General features: G+C 44.1%; 1 protein-coding gene across 2 annotated transcripts in view; it reads left to right on the forward strand.

Moving 5' to 3' along the window:
* The window catches only part of magi3b (membrane associated guanylate kinase, WW and PDZ domain containing 3b), a 120,289-nt gene that overhangs the window by 73,955 nt on the left and 18,431 nt on the right, over positions 1-27,903 (forward strand). For both annotated transcript variants that reach the window (XM_076742484.1, XM_076742476.1), the window contains exons 2-7: positions 7,220-7,336; positions 15,220-15,339; positions 21,233-21,439; positions 24,442-24,610; positions 26,863-26,942; positions 27,755-27,812. In XM_076742484.1, the coding sequence (XP_076598599.1) occupies positions 7,220-7,336; positions 15,220-15,339; positions 21,233-21,439; positions 24,442-24,610; positions 26,863-26,942; positions 27,755-27,812 (751 nt within the window). The remainder of the gene's footprint in view (positions 1-7,219; positions 7,337-15,219; positions 15,340-21,232; positions 21,440-24,441; positions 24,611-26,862; positions 26,943-27,754; positions 27,813-27,903) is intronic.

The raw sequence follows: 27,903 nt of genomic DNA on the forward strand, positions 1-27,903 counted from the left end.
TGTAACCTTGCCACTCAAAGGCGCCCCTGGGCAATTTCGTCCCCTGAAATGGCCACAGGAAGCGGCAAGGTTAGAGCAGGATGGAGGAGGTTGGTGGGGGGGGGGAGGGGGTCACTGCTGTCAGGCCAGGAGAGTGATGAGAGGAAGCAAACCAGAGGTCTTTCAGGTGTTGGGGGCCTTTGAGGGCCACCGTTTGACTGAGCGCCACAGGGGAAGAGGAGAGGCTGATGAGGAGGATGTTGGTGACCTGTCACAAACCACATGATGGATGGAGAGGGAGGACAAGACTGGGGGGGGGGGGGGGCTCTGTAGTAGCATCTGCCGGCCTGCGAGTACGGGTGAAGCAGAGCATCACAGAGAGGGATTTAAAAGCACAGAGTGTAAGAAACACCTCGGGGTAAAATCTCCGAATATGGAGAGTGCAGAAAACCAGAAACATACAAAGAGGCAAGAACAGGCCAGAAAACAAACAAAAAACACAAAAACAGCCAGAAAGATGGCTGCCCTGTTGTTTTGGGTAGTGCTGGGATTCCATTTTTATGATGATTGTTCACAAAACGCATTGGTTTTCAGTTATTTTGTTTTTCATTTGTTCTTTTAATTTGTTGTTTCTGACAGTTCATCGGCTTCTTCCAATTTGTTGTACAAGTGAGGGTTGAGCAACCACCTAATTATAACTTAATGTCACAAAATTGTGTTTGACTTTGTTGAATTTGCTCTCTTCTCTCATGAAAAATATTCCTTTTTTCAGTTACACCTCATGTGTCCAGCCTTGAGCCAGGCTGTGGGGCAGCCCAGGTCTCAGGATGTGATGTTGGCGTTGTGCGTTTCTGTAGACCACAGATCCGTTAAATGTTAGCGTTTCATATGTATCACATCCATGTTTTTACCACAGGTATCAAAGTGATTTAGTTCAGATTACTGGTGCGTGTATATGAGCTGATTTTCTCATCAGGAAGAGGAGGGGATGGAGGTGGTGTGACAGCGAGGTGAGATGTTTTCCAGCTGTGTTTGTGGAGACAGAACTGGGTATTTTTAACGATCCAATAAAAGATTCAGTGCTGCTATAAATCACTCCAGCTCACTGATTTTCAACTCTGCCCACAGTTCAACCAATAGAGATATTAAAGGGAAATCTACCATTGTATAAACAGAATGGAAATATCTCTGACTGTTCACAAATTAGTAAGTTTCAAAGTGTATAGAGTCATACTGCCCATCTGTAATTGAAGCTAAGTGATGTTTACACTGAAATAATCAAGATTTCATGTTTTTTTCCTGACATATTTGGTGTCTTTGGAAATTTTAGGACTTTGAAATACAGTACTGTTGGTTTGAACCACTTTCTCCGACGAAATATGACAACATCAGCCCAGAAAAAGTGACAAAGCCCTCGGAAACATGGCTTTTGTCCATTGGAAGCAGAAGAGGAAGTATTGTGACGTTGCTATGGAGCCATAACGGAGACCATTGCCCACTCCTCTTTTCCTATTTACAGTCAACATCGGTTTCTTTTCACCACAACCACAATCATAATTACGTAACCCTGACCATGATCCTTCCCCAACCCTCAACAAGCTGTTATTGAGTCTAAGATTGGTCATTCTGGTGGGCAATTATGAACAACGTATTTTATTGGACTTGATGTTTAGCTGCTTAGCGAACTGTAACTTCATAACAGCTGACCCTCTAATAGGTCAGAGAGGTAAGAAGTAAATTCACCAGCTACTTTAACGGTAAATAACAAAGCAACTTATCATTTAGTAAAGTAAATTCTGACAGATCTCTTCCTCCTCTTCTTCAAAATTATCTACCAGTTACACAGTGAAGATCTTTGGATCAAAGCATACTGTATGTAGCAGTGCCTGGAAGTCCCATGAGTGTCTATTAAAGAGAAAAAAAAACAAAAGGAGCGCATTCAGTCAATCACAGGTGTTACATGTGAGAAACAGAAATTGCAGCCTTTTGCACAAACATCCCGAGCATGCAGTCCATGTGCACCGTGTGGCTTTCCAAAAGTCTTTGGGTAAAATACGCCTTTGTTGTCTTGATAAGATGACCCAGTGCGCTGAGAAAGGTGTCAGGGAACAGACCTGATGACATATTCTCCATTCAGAGGACTGTTAATTAAGTGACAGTCAGACAACAGAGATAATGACCTCCCAGTGGACGTCCCACCTGCCTCGGGGAGAATGCCTCCGACAGAAATGTCGCAGTAGACACCCGGCGTTTGTTTGCACACATTTCGCTGTGTTTAGAAAAAGATCCATCAAGAGGAAAGAAGATAGTTCCACACACAGCCGTGCTGCTTCAAGGAGGATTTCGACATTTGGGAAAATATGCTTATTTGCTTGGTTGCTGAGAGTTAGATGAGAAGATTGATGGAGCTTCTCATGTCTGTATGGTAAATATGAAGTTACAGCCAGCACACGGTTAGCTTAGCTTAGCATAAAGACCCCTCAATAAGCCATGTCTTCTTTAATACTGCCTTATTTGTACGGCTTTAACAAACAACAATATAATGTGTTAAGAGGTGAGCTTCAGAGGTGCTGGTTGATACTTTCAGACAGACCCAGGCTCGCTGCCTCCATCTGTTTCCTGTCTTTCTGCTAAGCTGCTATAAGAGAACTGGCTGCTTGCAGTAGCTTCATCATAAGCGTACAGATAGAGATGGTATCTATCTTCTCATCTCTCAGCAAGAAGGCAAAAAAGCAGATTTCCCGAAATGTTGACCTCTTCCTTTAAGACTTGCATTCCTCGGTGGCTCACGCTGGTTCATAAATGTATTTTTACTTGTCTCATCAGGAAACCTCTAACTTGCAATCTAGTGATTGCATCAGAATTAGATAATTGGTTGGAAAGTGCAGTTTTGATGAATACGATTCAAATTGATTTGGCTCTATAAGATAAAGTAATGTTACGCATTCAAAACAGCACATGAGTTCTGGGAATTTTAGAAAATAACTGATTGAGAAGCAGATGAGGCTCATTGAAGGAAAGTTGGAGCACCACTCAAAAAAATGTAAACACTTCATTGCAAATTAACTAATAGAACTGATAATAGATTTTTTTTTTATCTTTCTTTATTGCTCGCAGTGATATCAGTGTTTTTTCCAAATTCATTATCTCACATTATCATTCTTATAAAGTGAATTAGTGCATTTTTCAGGAACATACAAACAACCGAACGAATCTGAGATGCATGACATGTGCTTGTGTGAGAGTGAGATCTGTCTGGAGCTCCGAGTGTTAATCTAATTCTGTGGCCTCTGAGCGAGGTGTTGGTCTAAGTGAAGACGTTAACAGTCTGTCGCCTCGCAAGGGGTGCCAGGCGCAGCTTCCGCCGCTGCGGATATTTTCTGTGAGCCTCCGTTTTTTGAGAGGAGGAGCACTGCTGATGCTAGGTGAGATGGCAACACGCTGCCGAAGGATTCCCGTGGGTGACCTTGTTCTTTTCTGACACATCCTCTGCCATCGCTTCACGCAAAAATGACGAGGCAGCAGAGGGGAGCGGAGGAGCTGAGTCTAAAGCAACAGCTTAATTTAACGGAATCAGTTTGATTAGTCTCATCCAATTCTGAGGAAGCCTGAGGACACAGCTCATGATATAAATGACAGGAAATTTTCTGCCATCTCACTGAGTGCACGGAGCGGGGTGGAATGACATGAGTGAAATGAAACAGAAATGGGAAAAGTTGAGAATTTCAAAAAAAGAAATGTGACCCCTCGTGATTTTTGACAGCCACAGTATGTCCATCTCCCCGGCTGTAACCTACAAGTGAGTGGATGGCTGATTGGGCACAATAGAGCCCATTGAGTCCTCATCACTGAAAAATGAGGCCTGCTACAACAGCGGTGTTATCTGTGGGAAGGAGGAATGAGGAACTCTCCCTCTGATGTGACAGCCTCACTAACAGTCTCTGACAGGACCCAGGAAGCCACAAAGACCGCACTGTAGCACTCTGCTTGTACCGCAATGAGCAGATCAGAGGAGTGTGTGCGCCTTTTTCTGTGTGTGTGTGTGTGCTTTTTCTTTTATTTATCCAGTGAAGTGTGACTGAGCATGCTTGCCATACTGTCTCACAGCGGGACACGCAGTCCACACCTGGTAGCTCTACTGTACAGCCACTAACATCTACTGCTCAGGCCTGCTGGCTACTGATTGTTAAGACGAGATGTGTGTGTGTGTGTGTGTGTGTGTGTGTGTGTGTGTGTGTGTGTGTGTGTGTGTGTGTTTGTGTGAGCTACAGAGAGCACTCAGCTCCTGCAAGAAGATGTTATCATTCTTTCATCATCAAAGGGAGAGTTTCATCATTGCGAATGTAAAGTTTTAAGTCCACAATTAAGGACTGAATATGTAGAGCAGCATCTGATGTGAACCGCTCGTGCTCGGGGAGAACAGGAGAAGATGAAAAACCAGTCAAATCAAGTTTATTTGTAAAGCCCAAAGCCCTCGCATGCAACGTCTCAGTGGGCTTTAAAGGCCCTCAACATCAATGATTCCTGACCCAGCCCGAGCTCTCAAAGAAAACAAGGAAAACAGCAAGAAAAGACCCTTCTCGAAGTTTAGGAAGAACAACAAAAAAGAAGGCACATCAGGGAGGAAAGATCCAGGACATAAAGACATTAATGAAAGAGTAACTAAGACGTTACCAGCTACAGTGGCATGGCAGGTGTTAATATCTCACTAGTTGCATCTTTCCTCCCCTCACACGGCTCAGGATTTGCTATTTTCTGAGTTTTCTACCTCGAATCTGAATCTGAAGCACCTGCATTCATGCAAGAAGTGAATAAAGGAGGTGGAAAAAGCAGCCTTCACATCTGTGTTTGGAAGGTCTTAGCTACTGTATGCTTAGCTTTGGTTGCTATTATTAACTGTTATGTAATTCATTCTTATTTCTGTAGTATTGACAGCAAACTTTGAGTGAAAAAACTGTCACTGAAAGGCCAGTTGACGTGCTGCAAGACATAATGACATGATGTCAGACGTCTCTTACATATTGTGGGTTTAATTGCCCAAAAGTTTGGATGCTGTGGCTTTAAGGTTTTACAGATTGGCTGATTTCGAACTGTGTTGAATCCTCCTTTGGATGCTACGTCACAAGCCTCCATAAAGCATATGGAGCACATGTAGTTTGTTGAAACGGCCTTGTTTCTCTATTAATTCCCTCGTGTGCGAGCTGAATTTGAACAAAAAGGATATTCTGGGACAGTTTTGCGAGGGAGTTGCCAGATTGGGCCTTGGTTCCCCAGCCTCAGTCTGTTTGTCTGTCAGACCAGCTGTGATGCAGCCCTCTTTGGAGAGGCAGACGGAGAACATGCAACCTTTATTCTGAAAAGCCAGGCCCGCCGGGATGACGGCTCCTAAAACAGCGTCAGATGGCAGCGAGGACTGTGGACATGAGGGGCATTTTGATGTGAGTCAACAACAGCCTCCAAAACTTGAAGCGAGAGCGAGTTTAGAGCACAAAATAATAGGATTGCCGTGGTGTCACAATAATGGCCCGTGTTGGTTTCTGTCACGAGTGGAGCAGGAAGGGAGGATTTGAGGGTTGAGAAAGCTTGCTGAAATATTCCCACAGCTCATCATTATTCTATGGCCCCTCTGTACTGAAGTACATCTCCCTCTCTATTAGCACATACAGTACTTCTACAGTAGCAAGATCTCATCTTTACTCCCGCCGATTGGTATTCATAGCAATGCAGAGACGAGTCATGCTGAGCCGAGTTTGGTCTGTGTGTGAACAGAGGGGGAAAGGGAGACGGAGAGAGAACAGGGGGGAGAAATGGGGGAAAAAGTGATTACTCCTCTGTAGTCAAACTGTTTCAAAGCCGAGTCTCCCCTTTCCGTCAAGAGATGAGGCTCACGCTGAAGCTGAGGGCAGGCAGACACCGAAGATCTCTTCCTGTTTTCCAAACTCCTCATCATGTTCTTTCAGAGGAAAAACTTTTTTTCCCTGCTTGTGTATGACGACTCTGAAGTCTTCCTCTGCCTCAAACTTTGCATGAACTTCCTTTGTTTTTACAAAGGCTTCTGGGAGTTGAGAGCAAAGGCGAAATCTTTTCAGATTTTCTCATGAAAATCTCCGGCGCCTCCCTTTTGAGGCTGTGGCATTGCGCATCTTTGGTGAAAAGTTTTTGAGGCTTGTTGAAACTGTAACAACAGTCGAGCGTGAGCAGTGCATCCATCATCCGTCACTTAGCAGTTTGGATTTCAGATTTGTTGCTTCAGATGAACTAAGGCGGCGATGACGATGAATTCGGCTCAGTCCAGTTTGTTCTTTGAATTTCTGACAAGCTGTCTTCACTCAGAATGCAAAATAATCGGAAAAGTAATCCAATGCAGCGTCATGCTCCCTCTCCACCCCACATTTTAAGTATTTCTAGGCCAAATATCCATCTGTAACCTCTCTCCCACCCTAAATCTCCATTTACCTTTAATGATTGAAGTGGATTTAACGGAAGAGATCAGAGTTTAAAAATCTGTTTTACTTTCGTCCTCCCCCTCAATCTGACCCTCAGTGATTAAAAGGTAAATCAACGAGGATTTAAGGACTTAGTCAGAAATAACAGGTGGTCATACATGCTGTACATACATACTGTATACTGTATATGTAACGCTGCCGAAGATATTGCAATTGTGTGAGTGAAAACCTTGTGTGATATATATAAAATCTAAAAAACACATACTCTGACCGCTGTAAGTTTATCCAAAGGGCTTTGAGAGGGTTTCACAGACGTTTTTAGATCAGAATGGTGACGGGCTTTAACCCTGGATAACTGTGGCTTACTAAAACTGACTGCTTAACTCTGCACTCTCACAGAATAAAACCTCTCTTTTTGTAATGCGCCTTTAGTCTACCCTTTTGTACTCAATATGTGGCCTCTAGTCTGTACTTTTTATATTAATGCCGTTTGCTCAGCCTTTAACATGCCCTCGTGGGATGACTAAATATTGAACTGAATTTAACTGAATATATTTATTTTAAAGCAATCTCTTATATTCTATTGAGCGCTCAGTATCTGTGAAAATACCATGAAATTAAACATCTGTGCTATTAATGACTAAGCACAGCAACAGTTGTATCTGTGCTGTGGTATTGATCGCGTTGTGAGGGTACGTGTCACTTGGATAAATGTCCTTCTAGACCTAAACTCTTCTCAGAGACCACCACCATGCTTTTACTGACCCTTCATGCCTCTGCTTCTGTTGTCGCAGGTAAAGTGCTGAACACGGATCTGCGTCACTACCTCAGTCTGCAGTTTCAGAAGGGCTCGCTGGACCACAAGCTCCAACAGATCATCCGGGACAACCTCTACCTACGCACCATCCCCTGTGAGTACATCACACAGGACTTCATATGTAACCCTCCTTCACGACACTCAAAAGCATCTGCGAGCACAAAGAAAACCGGGCGAGTGCAGTACGGCCTGCTTCCAGCACGTAAATGCTTTTATCTGAAGCACCTTATGGGAACGACGAGGACGTTATGTATGCATCACACAGCTGGAAATCCAAACCACTGGAAGCAGCGTTAATGTGTTCCCTCCCTTGTACTCACAGCACACACACACACACACACACACACACACTGCATTGTCACCCTCTCACAGCCCTCTGTCGCACATTTTATAAAACACGCACACTTCAGTGTCACCATAGCAACCCGACCAAGGACATCTCTCTAACCCCCATGTAACTTATTTACTTCTGTGCGGTATCATCGCAGTGATCAAAGTCATATTCTTTCCATAAATAACCTTGCGTTTTCCCTCGGCTGCTCTGCTTTTCCCTCGCTGACATTCTGCTCAGCGGGGCCGTCACCAACTATTATTCTTCGCCGAAATCAGTAATGAAGTGGTAAATAAAAAGGTTGCTACTGCGCGCTGCCAAGAACCACCGCGAAGAACGGCAGCTGTATACATTTTCAGAGTCACAGTAATTCACGCTTAATGGAAACGTCCATTGATTGCCGTCATTAACTGATAATCTGAATGAAATAGCACCCTTCGTCAGTGCGAAGAGTGGAAATGTTTCTGATGTCACCGGTGTTCAGAGCGGATAAGTGTGCAGTTTGATTTTTCAGACATAAACCTTGTATCTGTAAAATTCCAAGAGCTCAGGAAATAAAGGAGCTTTTTTAGTCTGACGTCACTTTATTTTCTTTCTTTTTTTTTTCCCGTGTAGGTTATTCAAAGGGTTTTATAGGCTTGGATATCGTAATCTTTTTAAGTGGAGGCATGAAAATTACCAAAATTAGAGCGATAAGGCTGTTAGCACAGTAAAGGTGCAAATTAATATCCTGATTAATGTTTGTGTGGGTTGCAGAAATGCAGGTTATTTGTCACAATGGTGCGAATGCCTCCCAATTTAGAAATCCAGATTTCTTTCAAATAAATAGCATCTGTCTGCTCCTACTGTAATTTACACACACAGCGATGATTATCAAATTAAAAAGGCAAGGTAATTTCTATGTCATTTATTAAAGGGGCCTGAACAAGTCGCTGAATTCCCTCCTAAAGTGATGCCACTTGATGTTTTAAAGAGCCGCAGCGCTGCGTTTGTAAAGCACCAGATGACGTGTGGACGTGAAATTGCATCAACAGGAGACGTGACTTTGTAATCCTGAAACTGTGATGATGTTCACGCAGATATTCTGGCCTAAATATTTACCACATCCTGTTGAAGAGTGACTCCGCTCACAGGAGCGCTGTAATTGAGTGTAGTCAAGGTTTTAGTCACATGCAGAGCGACTGCTCCTGAGGCGATGACAGACTCTTAGGCGCAGCACTGTCACAAACAAGCAGCATCTCTGCTCTCTACCCCCCCTGAGGGCTGGAAGTTGCTTGTTCAGAGGGGACTTGGATGCACAAGTGTGACATTTTTCAGGAAGTAAGCTGCTTACCTTTCATGTATATTTAATTTGTTTGTTTGTTTTCATCTTGGAGGTGGAGGAACTTTCCTGCAACCCCCTGCTCAGCCGCTTGGTTTTCCTTTCCTTCTTCTTCTCCCTCTTCGTCTGTTTGGTTGTCCCTGTCGCCCCTTTATTCGCTCGCTCTCTCCTTCATGTACCTGGCAGTTCTCGTCTTTGCTGTTTCCTGGGTAGTTGAGTTCACTGCGACTCATCTCAGGTCAGCTACAGTGGATGGACGGAGGATGATTATAGAGTTTTACAAAACCCATGCATCAGTAATTTCTCTTCCAAGGACAACCTGTCATTCTCACCTGCTCCTTCCTCCACACACTGCTTTCCATCACCCGCATTCACCTGCACACCCCTCGATCTTAACTACCACAGGAACATGGCTTTCTGTTTTTTACATGTACAATAGCGGCGGTCGTTGAGGCTTTATGGCCCGTAACCACCATTCATCATCAGCAGCCAGTACGCTCGCTGCATGAGTCTGACTCTCTAATCCCCGGCTTGAATTACTGTCTTAATGAGCAAGAGACCAGGACTCGCACAGTGACAGCACCTCCATCATTCACTTGCTCGCCTTCAGTCTCCCATCGTTCACCCTCTCTGTTTCACTTTCACTCTTTCTCTGTTTCAATTACCCTCGCCTGCCTTTTTTTTTTTTTTTTTTTTACTTGGTTTAGCCATGTTTTTCTTTCTGGTACCAGCTTTCTTCTTATTTTTACGAGTTCATTTTGTTTGTGTGTCAAGAAAAAAATGGAAAAAATTTTTTTATTAATTGCATTGAACGGTGTTATAAGCTGCAAACAAAACAGGTGAAATAATCTTATAAATCTGCAGTTCTTGTCTGTAAAAGATTTGGATGTTGAAATGGAAAAACCCTAAGCTACAGTGTAAAGTGTTCACGTCTCAGTATCAGGTGCATTAACGGTGCAATGTGTAAGATGTGGCTTGATGTTAACTAACACGTGTTGTGTTGCAGAGATATCTACTTAAATTAGCATGCTAACCAGCCAGAGTCCAACAGTATGGAAACCTGTAGGTTCAGCGGGGAGATGTGTGCAAGTTGCAAGCGCTCTTAGCTTTTTTAGTCTCATTAATGATAAAAATAAACCCACAAAATGTCAAGAAAGTAAATAATCTTACTCCTTATTAAACAGAAAAACAGACCTGCACACCTTCTGACTTCAAGTTTCTCTCCTTTACTAACGATCTTAACCACCCTGGTTTGCTTCTGCGAGTTAATCCCGGTCCTTGGCTCAGCTTGTTGTGTTTTCATCTTCCCTGGCATCAGACTCATTTTGGGAGCTGCTGTAAATCACCTTGGCACCTTTTTCCCTGTTGTCAAACTGGCCTCTGCTGGTCTTGGTGGCTGCGTTTGGTGCTGATCTGGCTGTTTTTGCTGGGAGGCTGCCGGTGTCCAGTTCTTACATATTAAACCATTTAAAAAGGTGCATATGCTGTATAGGTGTCACCTGATCCAGAGCAGTTGTTGGTCTGAACCCTGAACTTAACCAAAACAAAAATAACATTGACATACAGTATCTCTGTATTTTCTCCAAAACATGTTGAATATTTATAACATGCAAAGTTTGAATCCAAGCATCAGCTGTATTTGGGCATCAGTTCAGGATGCAGGCGTCTTTTTTCTATGAATTTCTGATGAAAATGTAACATCTGTATGCATAGATATATGATGACAACTGGGCACGCTGACATTAACCACAGTGGACCACAGTGCAGTGCACACACAAGACAAGCTGCTTGTTGAGTAATGGGCTTGTCTGTTACTTTTTCTCAACTCCCAAAACTCAACTCTATCTCCTGCTCTTTCCACGGTTGTTTTGCTCTTGCAGCTTCACCCTCCAAACGTGCTGTACATGCTCGACTCCTCATCTTTTTTGGCAAAGAAACTTGAGAAGTTATTTTCTCATTGAGGGAAATCAATACTAGGTAGAAGTACACATGGCAGCTGAGGGAGCAGTGGTACGCCGCAAAATTACAAATTACGATACAAGACTATTTCTTGAACGTGTCGAACATCATAAATTGCTTATAGATAAACATGTCGGAGGGTGGATTTATGAAATAAAATGTGTGCGACAATCACACAGATAGCAAGAGGATTAGCAGAGGCCGTTTGTGTCACTGCGCCAAAGGTCCACTTTACTTAACCACCAGCCACGGTGCCGTACTCACATACAACTGCAGCTGATCTGTGCTGTCCTACCAACACCACAGGGTCAAAATGCTGAGCCACGGCGCACCGGGGCCATAATGAAAGTATTAATATCTACTTTTGGGCCAGTTATGAAACCTGCAACAGGAATGTTCAAATAGAAGAGAGAGACAAGCATCGAGTATGTTCTGTAATGGAGGGATAGGAGAGACAGTGAGGAGCAGGGAGGCGAAGAGAGCAAGGTCTTTACTGTGTGTGTGTGGTAAATCCCAGAGGCTCCTTCGCTGGGTCTTGGGCTGGGCTTCATCTCATTTGGACTCTTACGAAAAAGCTGGTGGAGGCTCTCAAGAGCTCCGGAGAGGACAAAAGGAGGAGGATTTCTCTAAGAGCTCTGGGTCACAAGCAGCCCTCCGACGCCCCGCTGAGATCAGAGATGGGCAGAAACAGTTTGATCTCACACAAACTCTCAGCCTCACGCCTGCACACACACACACACACACACTCACACACACTGCTGTGATGTACAGTGTAGGTACACGTGCACAGAAACGCAGGGACGAGCTACGCATCTTTGTGCTGCTTCATTTCAGCAGCAGATTTCTTCTTCTCCCTCTGCTCCTTCTGCTCCTCAGTTGATTATTATTATATTTGAGGATAAAAAATAATGGTAGAACGTTGATGCACAAGTTGTTTTGTATTTCTTGTTAAATGTTAATAGTTATGCTTTTTCCAGCGTGACAACAGTGGGGTAAGCGTGCGTATATGACAGAGCTTGCCTCAGTGTCTTCAAAGCGAACACTCTACAAAAGGACCAAAAGGCTTTGGCTTTGTAATGATCCTCTTTCCTCTCTTGTTCCCTCGTTCTTTCTCACCATTTCGACAGCAAAGCCATCTCTTTTCTCTCTCTTCTTCTTCTTTTTTTTTTTTTGAAGTACCAACAAAAAAACCATGCACGAAATCACCATGTTAAATTTATGGCCTGCCATTTCTGACTGACTACCTCTGATGTTCCCGTCGTGACATCCTCTCAGTCCAGTTGGTTTGAAAATAGGTCTCAGCAGTGCACACGTGTGAGACTTTGCAAGACTGCGGTGACAATTTGTTTCGGTCCGGGATAGACAGACACATGTGAACACAGTGGCTTTAAGCGCCGTGCATGGCCATAAAATTAAAGGAACAGTTTGACATTTTTGGACATTCTTACCTGTCAAGAGTCAGATGAGTCCAGTAAATACAAAGCTACAGCCAGCAGCGGGTTAGCTTAGCCTAGCATAAAGGCTGAAAATGGGGGGAAACAGTAATATGCACCTTTAAGGCTGCCTAATTGCATGTAATATCCCATTCACTTTATCTGTACTAAAGCTGAAATAATGACAAGTTTTGGTTCATATGGGGGTTATGTACCAGTGTTCCTTGGCAGAGCACATGCTGACTTCCTGGAGTATTGGCGTCATTGTGAGGTTGCCAGGCAACCAGCAGAAACTGAATGGTCTTTTTTTGTACTATTGTTTTGCATGGATTAAAGAAAGATACGACATAGCATGTTCATTACTGAGCTTTAAAGGTCCTGTTTCCAGTCCTTATGCTAAGCTAAGCTAACAGGCTGCTAGCTGTAGCCACATATTTGCTGTTCACACATGAGAGTGCTATCCCCTGGTCCATCTGCTTTCCCAGGACTGCACGATCCAAACACGTCCCCTGATGTATTCACCAGCACAGTCTATAACTTTGTGTTCTGGCACAAAATCTTTGTTTTCTTTGACGAAGCCGCTCCACATTCCTCTCTTGTCTGGCTTAATTAACTCCATTAACTCCTATCGACTGCACCTTTTTAAACATGGGCTGACATCAACATACACTTTGTTTGAAGGCAGGTTGTTGGCCTTTTTGTCGACACCTGCATTTAAAAGGAAAGTACGTCATGATGTTACAAAGTTCTGCTTTAAAAGATCTGCTGCTTTTACTCGGATGTGCCCTCAAAGCTCAGCAAGCCCTCATTATATTGTCGGTGACCGATCCACAATAGGAGGCTTGTGGTATGTATCACTGTGACATCCAGGATGATGGTCCGGGGAGATACATAACTGTGGCTCAAGTAATTGGTCTGCAGGGGACATTTCTGAGTGACCAAAGCCAGCGACGGCAGGCAGGCATGTTGGTAATGAGAAGCATCAGAGTCTGGCATTCTCACACACGACGCAATGTCAACTGCTTTTGGTAACATAAACTGTGGTACATGGCGCACCGTGGAAGGAAGCTTCTCTGATGGTTTTTTCCTTTTTCAAACTGTGCTTTTACTCCTCTGCTCGGGTGCAGGGAAGCTGTCACAGCCCAATTAAGCGAGAAAATATAAGAGTGGAAAAACAAAAGGGAATGGCAACATAAAGCTATTTAATAGGCCATTGGGCCACCGCAGTCTGCACGGCGGCTTCACTGCTAATTGGCACAGACTCTACAAGTGTCAAGAATTCTACTAAGAAGGTACAACGACATATTTCAGTGAGATCCCATCATAGCTGCGGAGTAATATGCTACTTAAGGTTGTTTCAATGCAGCACAGTATGTGTATGGTTATCAAACAGATCAGCAAATGATCTTAATGTATAATGAATATAAAACACTGCTGCTGTTGTACCCTGTTGCATTGTTTTAATGTGTGAAAGACAGTCATTAAACTCTGATCCAGCATAGCCTCAGCTGATAATGCTTTCTGTGAGGAGTTTGTATCTTCTCCCGGTTTGCTGGGCCTTTCCGGGCTGCTGCAGCGTGCTCTCATTTCCTCCGACACTGAAGTCAAGTTGATTTGAAATTTTAAATTGCCTGTTTTATATGGATGTAAATGAGTATGTTAGCCCCTGTGATCGGCCGGTGGCCTGCCCGGCCGTCTCTCAGCCTCCCTCTTACCCTCAGCCCACTGTCCTCCCTCCTCTCCCCACGACCCTGAAAAGGTTTTCTGATCTGAAGAATGAATCTGCTCCCTAACCGTGGGTGACAGTAAATTTAGGTGACAGAGATTGCCATGGAATGTAGCAGTGATGATTGGTTCATGCTGTGCGCTTTGTTCAGCCTCCCATGCAGTAAATAACTGCTGCACTGCCTCCTATTCAGCTGAGGTTATTTCTATGGAGTTTACAAGTTTGGTGACACGCCACCTAATTAGCCTTGAGTGCAATAGTGGCACGGTCCTATTTATTTATTCATGGAATATGGTTTACATAATCCTCATGCTAATGTAATCATTTGGTGTCCATTTGTGCCTTGTGGATATTCACCGTGGAGGGAAAAAACCATCAGTATTGAAATAGACTGTGGCTTCACCACAGGAGCAGAATCTGCACTCAGAACGGCCTCCTGTCATTTGCATTGATGCTACCCTCTGTGGGACTGAGTGCACCTAAACCCCACCAGGAGTTTACACAAGCCAATGCTTCCATCATATTTCAAATCCCTGATTTACTCAGCTGTTTGCTTCATTTCTGCTGCAGCCAGTACATCGAGGACCTCCCAATAATAACTTGTTAGCAGAAGCTGTAGTTACTCATAGAGGATTAAATGAATTACACCCCTCAGTGCTCCACAGTCCTTCATCAATTATCCATCTTTCACAGGATGCCACCAAGGTCTTTTTGGGTTTTCGTTCCAACAGGAGATATCTACCCTTTTGAAAAATGTGCTGCAGTCTTTTGCAGAGATGCATCATGAAAACACTTCCAAACTGAGTCCTCTGTATCGGGCGGAGGTCGTGGTCGAACATGTATACGTGCAGTGAAACAAATGGTTTATTCACAAGTTGATCAGCGGCGCTCATTAAGAAGACACATCTTGTTGCTGCGCTGGAAGAGAAGAAGAAAGTGTTTGATAAACAGCTCCAGTTGAGTGGTTTTGCTTTTGTTGTGTGGAAACCTTGAAAGTGTTTGAATCTCAGCTCAGAGCTCCATTCAAACACGTTGCGTGATGTAACGTCATTAACCTAAGGACAGTCTGTTTGTTAGATTCTCAAATGTTGTTATCTCCAAACCAACAGCCACATTTTCTACACTCCTGTCATATCTACACTTGTCTACACTTGCATCTCGTATCTAAAGCTGGCTTTGTTTATGCATTTCTCTCTTTTTTTTCCAGGCACCACACGGCTTCCTCGAGATGGGGAGGTGCCAGGAGTGGACTACAACTTCATCAGCGTTGGAGACTTCAGGATCCTGGAGGAGAGTGGACTCCTCCTGGAGAGTGGGACCTATGATGGTAGGTCTCACCACAGAGTGAAGGATTTGAGAAACCTGCAGGTGTGCGTGTGGCTGCATGTGTTCCTGTACGCTATTCACGCTGGCAGCTCTCTGTAATGGAGTGAGTGTAAGCTCGATATTCACAGTCATTATGACTTACAGCCTGCCTTAGTGAAATGTGACAAGTGGGATGAAATGTATTGATCAGTGAAACATGATTAAAGACTTGTTGGAGGTGACAGCCAGATTAGCAGCGATACTGGCGGCCGTGTGGATGAACTATTCAGTTTCTCTGCCACTGAGGGAAGCACGCAGACGTTATAGAAATGGAAATACTGTAGAAATCAGGACAAGGGAGGAACTCTGTTGTCAGCAGGGATTAAAATAAACCTGAAATTTATCAAAGACTAAATACCAGCAAGCTTTTTAGAACCAGAAATAACCAGCAGATGATGACAGTTGTGGTCTGCAGGTGCAGATGTAATCTTTTATTGCAGCATTCAAACAGTTAGTGAGCTAAACAGTGAATTACAAGGCCGTAGCCACCATTGTGATCATGTTTGGTATTGCCGACACATGCAAAACAAAGGAAAAAACAGGCTCTACTTGTTGCCTTTTTATGTTTGTGTCTTGAAATCTCCCCAAAAATCCAGTGAGTTACGGGGTCAGCGCTTAAAAATGTTCTTCTTACATTTTTCCTTTTCCAAAATAAAGCACCTGTTTCAAGCTCTGCCCTCTGAAATATCTCCACCACGTCTGTATCCATTCTTGCCAATATACAGTAGATATTCGCATAACAGAGCGTGAGCATGCAAGCAGCCGTAGCACCTGATGGTGACCTTATGTAAACCAGTCAACCTGCTGATCCCACCGGCTGGCTGCACAGTCACACATCGCTTGTGTTCTCACTCTTCAGTCATGCTTTATTCATGGGATAAACCAGCATCCTCCTTTCCCCCTCCGTGTCTCCTCCCTCAGACACAACCAGTAAGCTTTGGCTCATCGCAAACATCCAAAATTTGAACTTGAACTTTTAGAGCTATTCAAAGCATCAGACCTCCCCCTCTCCTCTCTTCACTCTCAAAAAATTATGCTTTTATGAATGTCTATTTGGCAGCACCTGGCTGCAGTATGTTTACTGCAGTGGTGACTGATGTCTTACAATAATAAGCACGTGTTCTTTCCAGTAAGAAGTTTGCACAGAGAGAGATATTTCAGCTGAAGTGTTTACCATTTCTAACACCTTATTCTACAATGGAGCCTAAGCACTCGCCTTGCATTGAGAGGTCTTGGAAAGTCAGACGGTCGCAGTGTATTTGTGTCATGAGAGGATTGGAATGGAGGATTTCTCTCACATTACGCAATGATTATGGCAATAACATGATAATCTTCCCGTTCTCTTTAAGCTCATTCTTTCTTACTGTAAATCCAGGCTGCTGAGGAATGGAAGAGGATTTTTGTAAACACTTTAGGGCCAACCTCTGGTCGCGTGAATGGACCTTCCCCTCCCCTGCATCTTTCTCTCATTCACATTCAGCTGTGTCTTGTGCTTAATAATTAAAAGATGGAGCCAAATCCTCATCCAGAGAGAAATGTTCTCATAGGTTGTTTGCACATGACAAATCGATTTATCGAGGACCAGAAGTTGTTGATCATGAGGGTGAAAAATGCACGAAATTGACTGAAAAACAGCTGCAGCCTGCAGTCGGGAGGAGCACAGTCTGATAATGGTGGAAATGGTGTAACATTAGCTATTGTTTTAAATGGTGATAGGTTTAAAGTAATAGTTGAAAGCAACACAACAAACACTTGTTAAATCGGCATTAACAGTTTCACATAAGACAGGTGAATGTAAATAACGTACCCTGTCTTGTTTTGCGATGATCCACTTTAGCGGCATTTCACTGGACCTTTGCGAGTGGCTAACCCAGCAAACAACTGTAACATAAACATCAACATTCAGCACTGCGGCGCTGAACGTTTGATGCTAGGTCAATTCACTGGACAATAAAAGCTACTCACCCTCGCAAAAACAAAACAACTCTCAGAGCACCTTGGTATCGAGATCGTGGACCCAACCGCTAACAAAAAAGCTGTATGCCTCCATACTTTTGGTTCAGGTGAAAAATCGTCTTCACAACGTAGGGTCACATGCAACATATGATCTGATTTTCTCTGTATAGGTATCTCTAATTATTTCTTCTAAACTAGCACAGTCAGAACCTTCCTCCATCACATCCGTTGCGGCTTTCGCTTCCTGTCCTCCATCTGAGCGTGACGTGACTGCAAACGACCATTGGCTGAGAGAAGCTTTCTGTGTGTGTTGTGTTGTGCATTTATGGATGGTGAAGTGTATTCAAACCTGTGCTGGCTGCCTGTTGAGGGAATTTCTTCCAACAGTCTCTGATCCTGGCGATAAGGTATTAGTCCCCCTCCCCCATCCTTCATCCTCGTAGCACGGTGGCAGCAATGACATTGGACACACACACACAGACGCCAGCACACACACATACTGTATGAGCACACGCTTGCTCATCTGTGCACACAGAACAAATCCCATCCCTCCTTGTGTCGGGATAGATCATCTAAGAACTCGGAAGATCAGGTTTCAGGAGCTGCCAAGTCGCCCACGAGCTGTCCTTCGTCTTTGAGCTGAAGCCAGGTGGGATTTACACCTTTTATAGAGACGTTGACCGTGGGTAGAGAGGGAGAAATGGAGAGCGTGCTGAGGAAGAGCATATAATGGAGAGAGAGAGTGGATATAGAAAGGCGCTGAGCTCTTCAGCTCCCAATGGAAACCCCCTTTGCAGTGGAAGCAGGGCTGCCTTGGCTGCGTACAGATGTGTGGATTAGCTTCTCAAAAGTTGGAAGTTTCAGTACGCTTTCCTTGAGAGAGAGAACTGAACACTGTGATAGCAGCTGCCCCCCCACCCCCCCCAAAAAACCCAGTCAGCACAAGTGCTGCATGGCTACTGTGGCAGAGAGTGTTGATCTCTCGGCAGCACAGTGAAGTCAAAGAGGAGCTGGAAGTAATTGGATTGAGGACTGGGATTTACTCCATTTGGTTGTGCTTGAAGTGCAGTCTATTTTTTTTTTTTTTTTTTTTTTTCCGTTGAAAGGAGGAAAATAAACAAGGACAGGCATCCACTTGTATAGGTCACATGGGTTATAGCCCTTCTGTAAAGAGCTCATGAGTTACCTTCACTTTTAAGTGTACAGTCAGTGAGTTGTGCTCAAGGTACTGAGCTAATGGGATTCTTAGCTAATCATAATGGTCTTACTAATAGTCCCAAATGACTTGCCTGAACGCTCATTATGTTAATGGTTCATGTATAAGGTTTTTTTCTCTGCCTAGAAAAAAATTGTGGGAGTTATTTAATGCATTGTGCACATAATTTCAGTTTAAACACCCTCTCCTCCACTCTTATCAATCTCCCTGCCATCCAGGACCCTGTTAAAACCCCTGCCTCCTCTGCAGAAAGGCTGATCTGAGGTCAGGAAACAACACACATACGTACTAGACAGGGTAAGGCTACATCTGTGGCCTCTCTATGATTGGTAGAGTACATGCTGGCTGCTCCATGTTGCTCCGGAGGGTCCCAGGTTGCCTGCCAAGCAGACACATCAGCCATCTGCAGCAGGCACTGAGAGTGAGTCTTTCTGGGCTTTTGCTCCCCGCTCAGTCTCGGCGCCTCTGAGGTTCAGGTTGGGTCACTCTCAGAGAGCAGAACAGAGCAGCCGAACAAGAACTGAACAGTCCAGTGCAGTAAAGTGCAATACTGGAGGGACAGCTGCCAGGAAAATAAAATTCTGCACGTACAGAGGAGGTTTTTTCCTGACAAACGACATCTATAATCTGCAACTGTGGACAGCACAATTCAGCCAAATCGAGATCCACTTTAAATCCGTTGTTTTGGGATCCCCATTGTGATAATGAGTCGGATTTTAACAAGGAAGGAAAACAGACCTGCAGATTAAATTGGTTGTGAATGTGAGTGCAGAATTCATGAATTAGTAGCAATGTGTGGTGGGTGGGTGGGTGGTTGTGTGACTGCGTAACTGTCTGTTCGGGATCTTGGCAAGATGAAAGTGCGCTCCTGACCTTGTGTAGCTTATGCATAGTGCCCTTGACAACAGGAGTCTTTTCATTACCGGCAGCCATGAAATTGCTTGGACGCACTTTGAAAGAGGAGGCTCATTCTTCCTGGCTCATCAACCCCGTGACACGGGGATCACAAGTAACGTCGGACAAGCTCCCCTGCTCATCAGCTTATGAGGCTTCCCTTCATTTATAATAGCAAATGGTGCCACAAATCTTCACTGACGCGCCGCTTTCACACACCTCTATATCTGCGACACACATTTATCAGGGGCCAAGAGACATGTTTGTAAGTAATTAATCACAGGGGTAGCGTCTGGCTGATGAATGTCAGCGTGTGGCAGGAGACAGGCGGGGATTAGCTAGCAGACCCAATCTCTCCTTGCTATCGTTGTGCCACCCCTGTTAATGAAGCCATCTTTGACAAATGCGGATGTGTGTCGCTTAGTAAACACAGAGTGGAGCGACGGGGTGGGTGGGGGGATTCAGGCTTTCATCCTGCCTCCTTCTCCTCCCCAACATTCCCGCTGCTTTGAGGAAGATGAGCATAGCTGCATTAACCCAGTTTGCTGTTTATTGTAGCTGGCACGCCTGAGGAGATGAGGCCGCGCTCGAGATGGACTGACTTACCAAAAACCGCTGTTGTGGTGTTGCTGTGTCGTCCCATAAAGCTGCTGGAATGACTGTGATGTGGTCCTCCGAGCCCTCTGTTTTCCCTGGCATGCACGCCGTTGTCAGCTTTCCCTCTTTGTACCAAGCTATAAAAAGATCTGGAGCTGATAAATGCTGCTTTTACAGTACTGCATTTGTGATGTCTGCATGTTCACGCTTAAGTACATCAAAGGTTCATAACACAATGGTCCCGTACGCAGCTGGGTCCAAATGAAAATAAGATCAAGTTTATGGAGGCTAATTAAATCTCTGAAAATCCCTGTTTCCCAGTGGAATCTCTCCCCATTCCTTAATTAATCTAATTATAAATCATGATTTCGCTGAGTCGGCTCAATCTGATGATCGCTTATTGTAAAAAGCGAGTAAATATTTGACCTTACAAGTGGATTGATATCATTGCGTAAACACATCCGACTGAGCAGCATTTAGCAAACAAATAATCATAATAAATGGTGGGGATGGAAATGAGTATAACCATTATTTATAATCCTAATAGAGGTTGAATAATTAGCCATCCTACGCCTAAATTGAGTTCCACATACTGCTCACCAGCCGTACATAGATAGATCATCCCCTGAGCTAAATGAGCAAATAATTTAACAAAGTTTTGCACTCTATCCCCTCTCTTTACGGTGCTCCGTTATCCCACTGAATATTTATAATCCGTAACACAAGGTTTTTCTTCATTAGCAAGAAAAGCAAGCTGAGAGATAGATAATTGCTGTATTCAGTGATCAGTGTAATTAGTTGCTGGCAAATTCCAAGTGAAGTGATTTTAATGTTACATGAGTCATGACAGGCCTGTGGTACAGTTACCGAGGGGAAACAAAGCGGGGGGTTAAGAGACGTGAAGATCATGCAGAGGGAGCAGACCGCCGAAACTTGTAAATAGTCAAACTTGAGTGCCGGTGTGTGACATTTAGAGATTTAATTTCTGATTTGGATGCAGTGAACTGGAGTGATGTTAGACACGGTGGATGATCTTTGACTGTGTCTCCTGTGAAATTGTAGACTTAATGACACACTGTTCCACTTGTTTCTTTCATGCTGGCCTGCACTCCTTTTCTGTGCCTCTTTATCTGTTTTTGGTTGCATTAATTTATCAGTCAGTCTCTCATCCTCCCGTCTTTTACTCTGTAAGGTAACTACTATGGGACCCCGAAGCCTCCGGCGGAGCCCAACCTGGTGCAGCCTGACCTGGTGGATCAGGTGCTGTTTGATGAAGACTACGGTGGCGAGGTCCCCAGGAAACGCACCACCTCAGTCAGTAAGATGGACAGGAAGGACAGCGCGGTCCCCGAGGAGGAAGATGATGATGAGAGGCCACCGCTGGTCAATGGATTGCCTGGTCAGTAAATGTCAAAGCACAGAATGTCATGTTAAATAACGGAGATTGTGCTATACTCTGTTTGTCCTTTAGTTGTGGAATTGCCACATTAAGTCAATGTCACTGTCTGTTTCTCTTGTAAGACATGAAGACTTGGGCTTGTTGCAGATTGTGTACCGTTTGATGGGCCCAGAGGGGGTTTGAGGACACTACAGTACCATTCACGTCTCAATCTGTCACATAAAACGGCATTAAAACATTGTTTGACTACACCCTCCTGAGCACATTGATCATCTTTCTTAAGCTGTCGTCCCATCAGCTTGTCATTCGTCTGTCAGTCAGGGCTGTAGTATTTTGTAAATGCACATCAGATGGTGCACAAAACACTTTTTTCCTAATTAGATGGCAGATCAGAGAAGGAAATTTGTTGTACTGGAAAATGTAACTGTTGCAAACACTTTTTTGTGTTCGACCAAACATATTACTGAAAATTACTGCTGATATTGAGCAAAGCAGACAGTTTTGGTTTTGTTCCTCCAGGTTTTTAAATATTTGTCTCTGAGATTTCTGTCACCACCACAATACAAGGAGTGGAATTTTGTTTGTGGTGCCATCAGTGGAGGAGATCCAGTATTTTGGACCCGCTCTGACACAAAACCATGGAAACCCCACCTGAAACTACTTAAAATGAGTTTCCAAATGAAGAAACGTAACCAAAGACTGTCAGACACAATCTCAGGGATAACCAGATCCAATCCAAAAGCAGTTGACCCAGATAGAAAGAGGACAACGGCTCCAACTCTTTTCTCATTTTTGCCCTTTGGATATTGGATCAACTCATGTTTTAGACATACTGACACGCAGGCCTGTGGCAGCAGATCGGGACCCTTTCTGACCCTAGTGATTAAATGTAATTAGGACCTGGTCCGCCTTGGGTGCCAGGTCAGGTCTCAGTTAATAATAGCCGAGCAATCCCATGAAGACCTGTAGGTCACACAAAAATCACCAGCCACAATCACAGAAACTGTGCCCCCCTCATTCTGCAACAGAGCTGAAACGATTATCAACAGAAAATTAATGGGCAACAATTTTGATTAATCAGTTAATCGCGCTTCATTTTTCAAGCAAAAGTGCCGGTCTGTCGACGGTTCCAGCTTCTTATCTGTGGGGATTTGTTGCCTTTTACTTGCCTTGCATCAAATGGCGAGGAAATAATCAGCAGATTAGACAATAATGAAAGTAATTGTGAGTTGCAGCTCTTCTGAGGATAATCCACAGACCTCACTGTCAACAGTTACATCTCCAAACCTGAGCTAATGAAGCAACATATCTGGATGCCGAGAATTTTGGAATCTATTAGTGACTACACATGGCTGACACGCCGTCTCCAGAGTGACAGTATTTGCACACATATTCAAATGTGCTGGCTACACTGACGATAAATCTTCTGCTGGCAATGCTGTTACTGTAACCTGCTAATACACTGTACCACAGGTCACCTTGAGAAAGCCTCATCCAGAGAGCAGGACACTGTGTATGTGATCAATCAGGACAACTCATCGGCTCTCTAAGGAGCAAATCTGTCCTTAATGCTCACAAGGAGAGCAGCCCTGCAACAGAAATAGGTCACTACTGTGCACCATACCTGGGGTTTTGTAGTAAGGGAATGGGGTTAACATCGAGGCAAGGCCAAGCTGAAATTGTTTGGTTTTTTTTTTTTTAGAGAACGAAACATTGTTTTGACAGTCACGGCTCAAACACTGCTTGCTCAGCTGTACAAAGGATTCACATAAATCCAAAGTCTGTTTGCCCAACCGCTCTGTCATATTGAAATCAAACACAAAATGATGCCCAGACATCCAGGAGTTCTTTTTATGGAAAGAAACCAGTCACAAATGGCTGCTCAGCTCCAGCCCACAGCTGTGGCAGTGCAGTCTCAGACCAGCCATAGATGGGCAGAGTTATGGTCGAATGAAAAAAGAGGTTAATGGAAAATGTGAGCTCTAAGTCTCTGAACTCTTGACTGCAGCTTTCCCCCATCTTTGCTCAGACTGTCCTTATCACACACCCTCTGCCCGCTCCCCCGCAGACCCTTCTGTAACCCACCTGGCGGGTATTGTGGAGCAGGCCCTCGTCATACTGTGAACCCGAGGACCTCAGCTCTCCTCCAGGCTCTGCCCTCGGGCAGGTGTTTACATGGCTAGAGCACATGCAACATCTTCACACGTGTGCGTTTCCTCTGTCTGACTGTGCCTTTAAATACGAAGCACAAGTGTGTGTTGTTGATCAGCGAAACAAAAGAGGAAAATGTGTTTTAGATGCTGCAAATAACTAACGTGTTGATGCTGCTGAAGGGGTTCTGCGGTTTGATTTTGAGCAATTATGTATTCAATCTAAAATTCAGACGGCATGATCTTTAGGAAACACATCCCCCAGAAATTCTTTTTTGTGGTGTGCGTAATATCTTTTGGCATCGTCCTCTGTTGCGAGGAGGTTAGCTCCACATAAAAAGAAAGGGATGAAAAGCACTTGTGTTTCATCCCTTTATAACCATCTTCTGAGGGAAGGCATGAAGTGCTAAGTGAATTAGCAGTGCCTTTGTTGCATGCTTCATGTTCATTGTAGAGCAGTTTCTCATTAAAGGGGAGTGTCTGCAAATGCAGTGTATATATGTGAAGAGCAGCAGTAAAGTATTATCATAAAGAAGCTGCCTTTGGGCTCAAATGGCCCTTTCTAATGTGAATCCCTGTCCCTGTCATTGCAAGCCAAAGGGAATGTACATATACACATTGGTATAAGCATTAACACTGTGTGCACATGCAAATGCAAAACAGCCCTTTGGCAAACACATGCACACAATCACTCTCATGCAAATCCTATGAGTGACATCGGCTCTCCCTCCACTCGCCTGCAGCAGGCAGGAGAACAGGAAGGCAGAGGTGTTCCTGCAGGCTAACCTTCCCCTCTGCTCTGTTTTCTCCCCCAGTTTTTCCCCTTTAACCATTCGCTCTCTCACTCTCCAGACCACAAAGAGGGGGCAGACTGGAGGAAAGCGGTGCCCAGCTACACCCAGTCCAGCAGCACCATGGACTTCCGCACATGGAGCTCTCTCCCCCGCGATGACAGCCTGGAGCCTCTGCCCCTGAACTGGGAGATGGCTTACACTGAGACCGGCATGGTCTATTTCATAGAGTAAGTGAAGGACACAGCCCACAGGTCATGTGACCATTTAGGGCTAAAACAATCAGTCAGCCACTTAGTCAGGCGAACTGATAAGCATCAGCTGAACTGTGGTCTCATTGATGTAAATGGGGTGGACAAAATAATAGAAAGACCTGTAAGTAGAACTCAACAGCAGCACAAACTGTGTCCTCTAAAATGATCGTAAAGTTGATTCAACACCTCTTTAAATCCATTTTAACTAAAACTGAACATTATGGCCTTCCTGTAGGTAGGATTTAATACAGGACGGTCAGTCATTACCTTGAACATGTCAGTCCTAAATATACTAAATAATACATGTTGGTGTTAGTGTAATCTGTAGCTGAAAATAGTCCCTGACAAATGCAAAAGACTCTGTTTGAATAAAGCTATTGTAGGAAATGATTTAGGTTTTTTGTGTATGAATTAAACCTTATTTTCGTGAGCCTTTGTTTAAGATTTAGAGTGTCGATAGGAACCAGTGGGCTTTTGAAGAAAAATATGGAATAACAGAAGCTGTAAGAGTAAGATTAGGTGCAGTGCAGTCTATATGCTGGATGATGACAGTTGAAATTTAGGGCAACTGTCGACTTGAGTGCTGTTACTTGTTGTTAATTATGCCGTCTTACAACTGCAGTGAGGTGTGTTGCAAGATGCGATGTTAAAAATGAAAGTGTTGTGTGTATATTTGATGTCACACAGCATTGTATTTACTGCTGTCGTCTTTATGCATAATGAAACACAGATAAATGTTTCTGTCAGCATCTAATCAGCCCAACAGTGGGCTTAGGCTTAATCCTGGGTGTGTAATGATGGGTTTGTGACCCACAATTTGCATCATTTCTCATCGCTGAATGATTTAAAAAATGGCACTTCAAAAACACTGTGTTCAAATACAAGAAAAGGAAAGAGTGAACTGCATACGATACACAAACACTGATACCTCCATGATGACAGAGTGAGACAGGAGTTCACATGATTTGAGGCCCCGTGCTTAAAGGGATAGTTCGGGGTTGTATGAGATACTTATCCACAGGCAGTGTCTTACCAACAGTAGATAGCGGAGACCCACCTAAAAAAGTTAATATCATTTTAAGTGTGTGTTATATTTAAAATATTTTCACTGCTTTATCTTCCGTCAGACGTCTCTTTCCAACAGGGAACAGAAGCTGTTATATCGTTCTCTTAAAAGCAACCAGACTCCTTTGACAAAAGCAGCAATTTTACCTCGTTGCTGGTCTCCCGCTGCCTCGCTTGGTCAGTCTGTGTTATTGTTTAATTTTGGTGTTTTGTGTTATTTGGGATCCAAACTAAACAGCGAAACACTAACTAACTAACCAATGGAGGCAGCGGTAGACTCCCATGATCTGCCGGGTAAGATTATAGCTTTTTTCAAAGCGGTCTAGTGGCTTTGAAGAGAGCTTCAGTTCCCCATCAGATTATTGATTTTCTCAGGTGGGTCTAAGGAGGCTAAACATGTTTTGCTGCTGCCCCTGTCCACAGCAGTGCATTGCTTAGCTTCTGTACCGGCTCTCCTGTCTGCTCCTCCAAGCTAAGGCGTGCCAACCGCCCTCTACTGTAGCTAATACACTGCCGATGGATAAGTACCTCATACAACCCCACTTCAAAAAACCAGAGCTAGCCCTTTAAATAAAGCTCGGAGCTCCAGGATGGCAGAAAGGCTCAGATTTATTACCCAGTGACTCCCACAGTTGTTTACCTAACATAAAGACAAGAGGAGCTCTCTCGCTAAACCAATCGATACTTTGATTTTAGAACAATCGAGTAAACAAACCTCTCTCAGAGGCATTTTTGTGTATGTGCATACATGCATGCGTGTGTGTGTGAGTGCAAGCCAGTGTGTTATTATTCATATTTGGCTCCGAGCCACTTGTCTCTGAAGATATCAGAAGACCATTGTGATTTTCCTCCTGATTACACACCCCACTTGTTTAACACATTTGAGGGTAAACGAGTTTGTCGTGTTTCACATTCAGAGGGGTTTTTTCTCCCCTCTGAAAAAGCCACCTAACCATGAACGCGGTGATGTGACAGCTGAGCGTAAACCAGTGGATTAGGTGTTTGTTGATGAATGCAGTAACCCCGGTGCACAAGGGCGGATCACACAGCAGAAAAAGGTTGCCGTTTTTCTGTTTGCTGGCTACTTGTGCCTCAGCAGCGCTTTCTCTGCTGGCACAGGTCATTATTGTTGATATTTACTGGCTGCTCTTTGTGCTCCGCAGCCACAATACCAAGACGACCACATGGCTGGACCCCCGCTTGGCAAAGAAGGCGAAGCCCCCTGAGAAGTGTGAGGACGGAGGTACTGCACTACTCAGCTGGTCTATTCAAGCATGCAGTCATTCCATTAATTACTGCACCAGCATTTACATAAGGCCATACCTCTATTGTACATTACATGATCCATCACTGCACATGATTTCACACATTTAATTAAACAACCAACCAGGGTAAAATGTGACCGTGTAACTTTGAAATGACACGTCACCTAAGAGTAACCTGAGGCGTCACAGTCACGTGGCCTAATTTTTCAGAAATCTAGAGCTCGGGTATACTTTAAGGAATTCCAGACGTGCCTTTGTATCCCCAGGATGCTAATGTGGGCTTAAGTGCAAGCAGAGACAGAGAGCGGCCACGGCTGAAAGAGTGGGACCCTTCCAGCTGGGTTTTAATGGATTTTTACAGGCGGACAGAAAGCTAGTTGGTGTGCTGCTTCTGAAAAGCAACTCCAAAGCTCTGTCTTCCGTGAAGAGCTCTTTTCTCTCTCTCTCTCTCTTTTATTCTCTCCCTCTGCCTGATATGTTCATCAGGGCATGACGTACATCAGCCATTCCAGCCGGCCTGCTTGTTGAAACCACAGAAATGTTCACTGAATTATTGTATCCTATTTTCATGGCTACTCTCTTATGTTAAACATCCCAGTCAGAGGGAAAAAATACACTGGTAACTACTGCTGTACCTCACCACCCTGTCGAATGACCTACAACTCCCAGATGATTGTCTGCTAAATACTGCGCCCGCTCTTCTGCTTCTGTCTTCCATTCCGTTATCTTTATGTGCCCTCCCGATTTGCATCCTTCCACAACACAATGACACGCTGTTTTCCTTTTGCAGAGTTACCTTACGGCTGGGAGGAAATTGACGATCCGCAGTACGGCACGTACTACGTTGAGTAAGTTTTATCGATTTGTTGATATATGCAGTTTCCGAGCCCTCCAGCTGCCAACATCAGTGCAAACTGTTTTATCACACTTGTTCCTCGC

Source organism: Chaetodon auriga, chromosome 2 (genome assembly GCF_051107435.1).
Source record: "Chaetodon auriga isolate fChaAug3 chromosome 2, fChaAug3.hap1, whole genome shotgun sequence".
Taxonomy (NCBI): Eukaryota; Metazoa; Chordata; class Actinopteri; order Chaetodontiformes; family Chaetodontidae; genus Chaetodon; species Chaetodon auriga.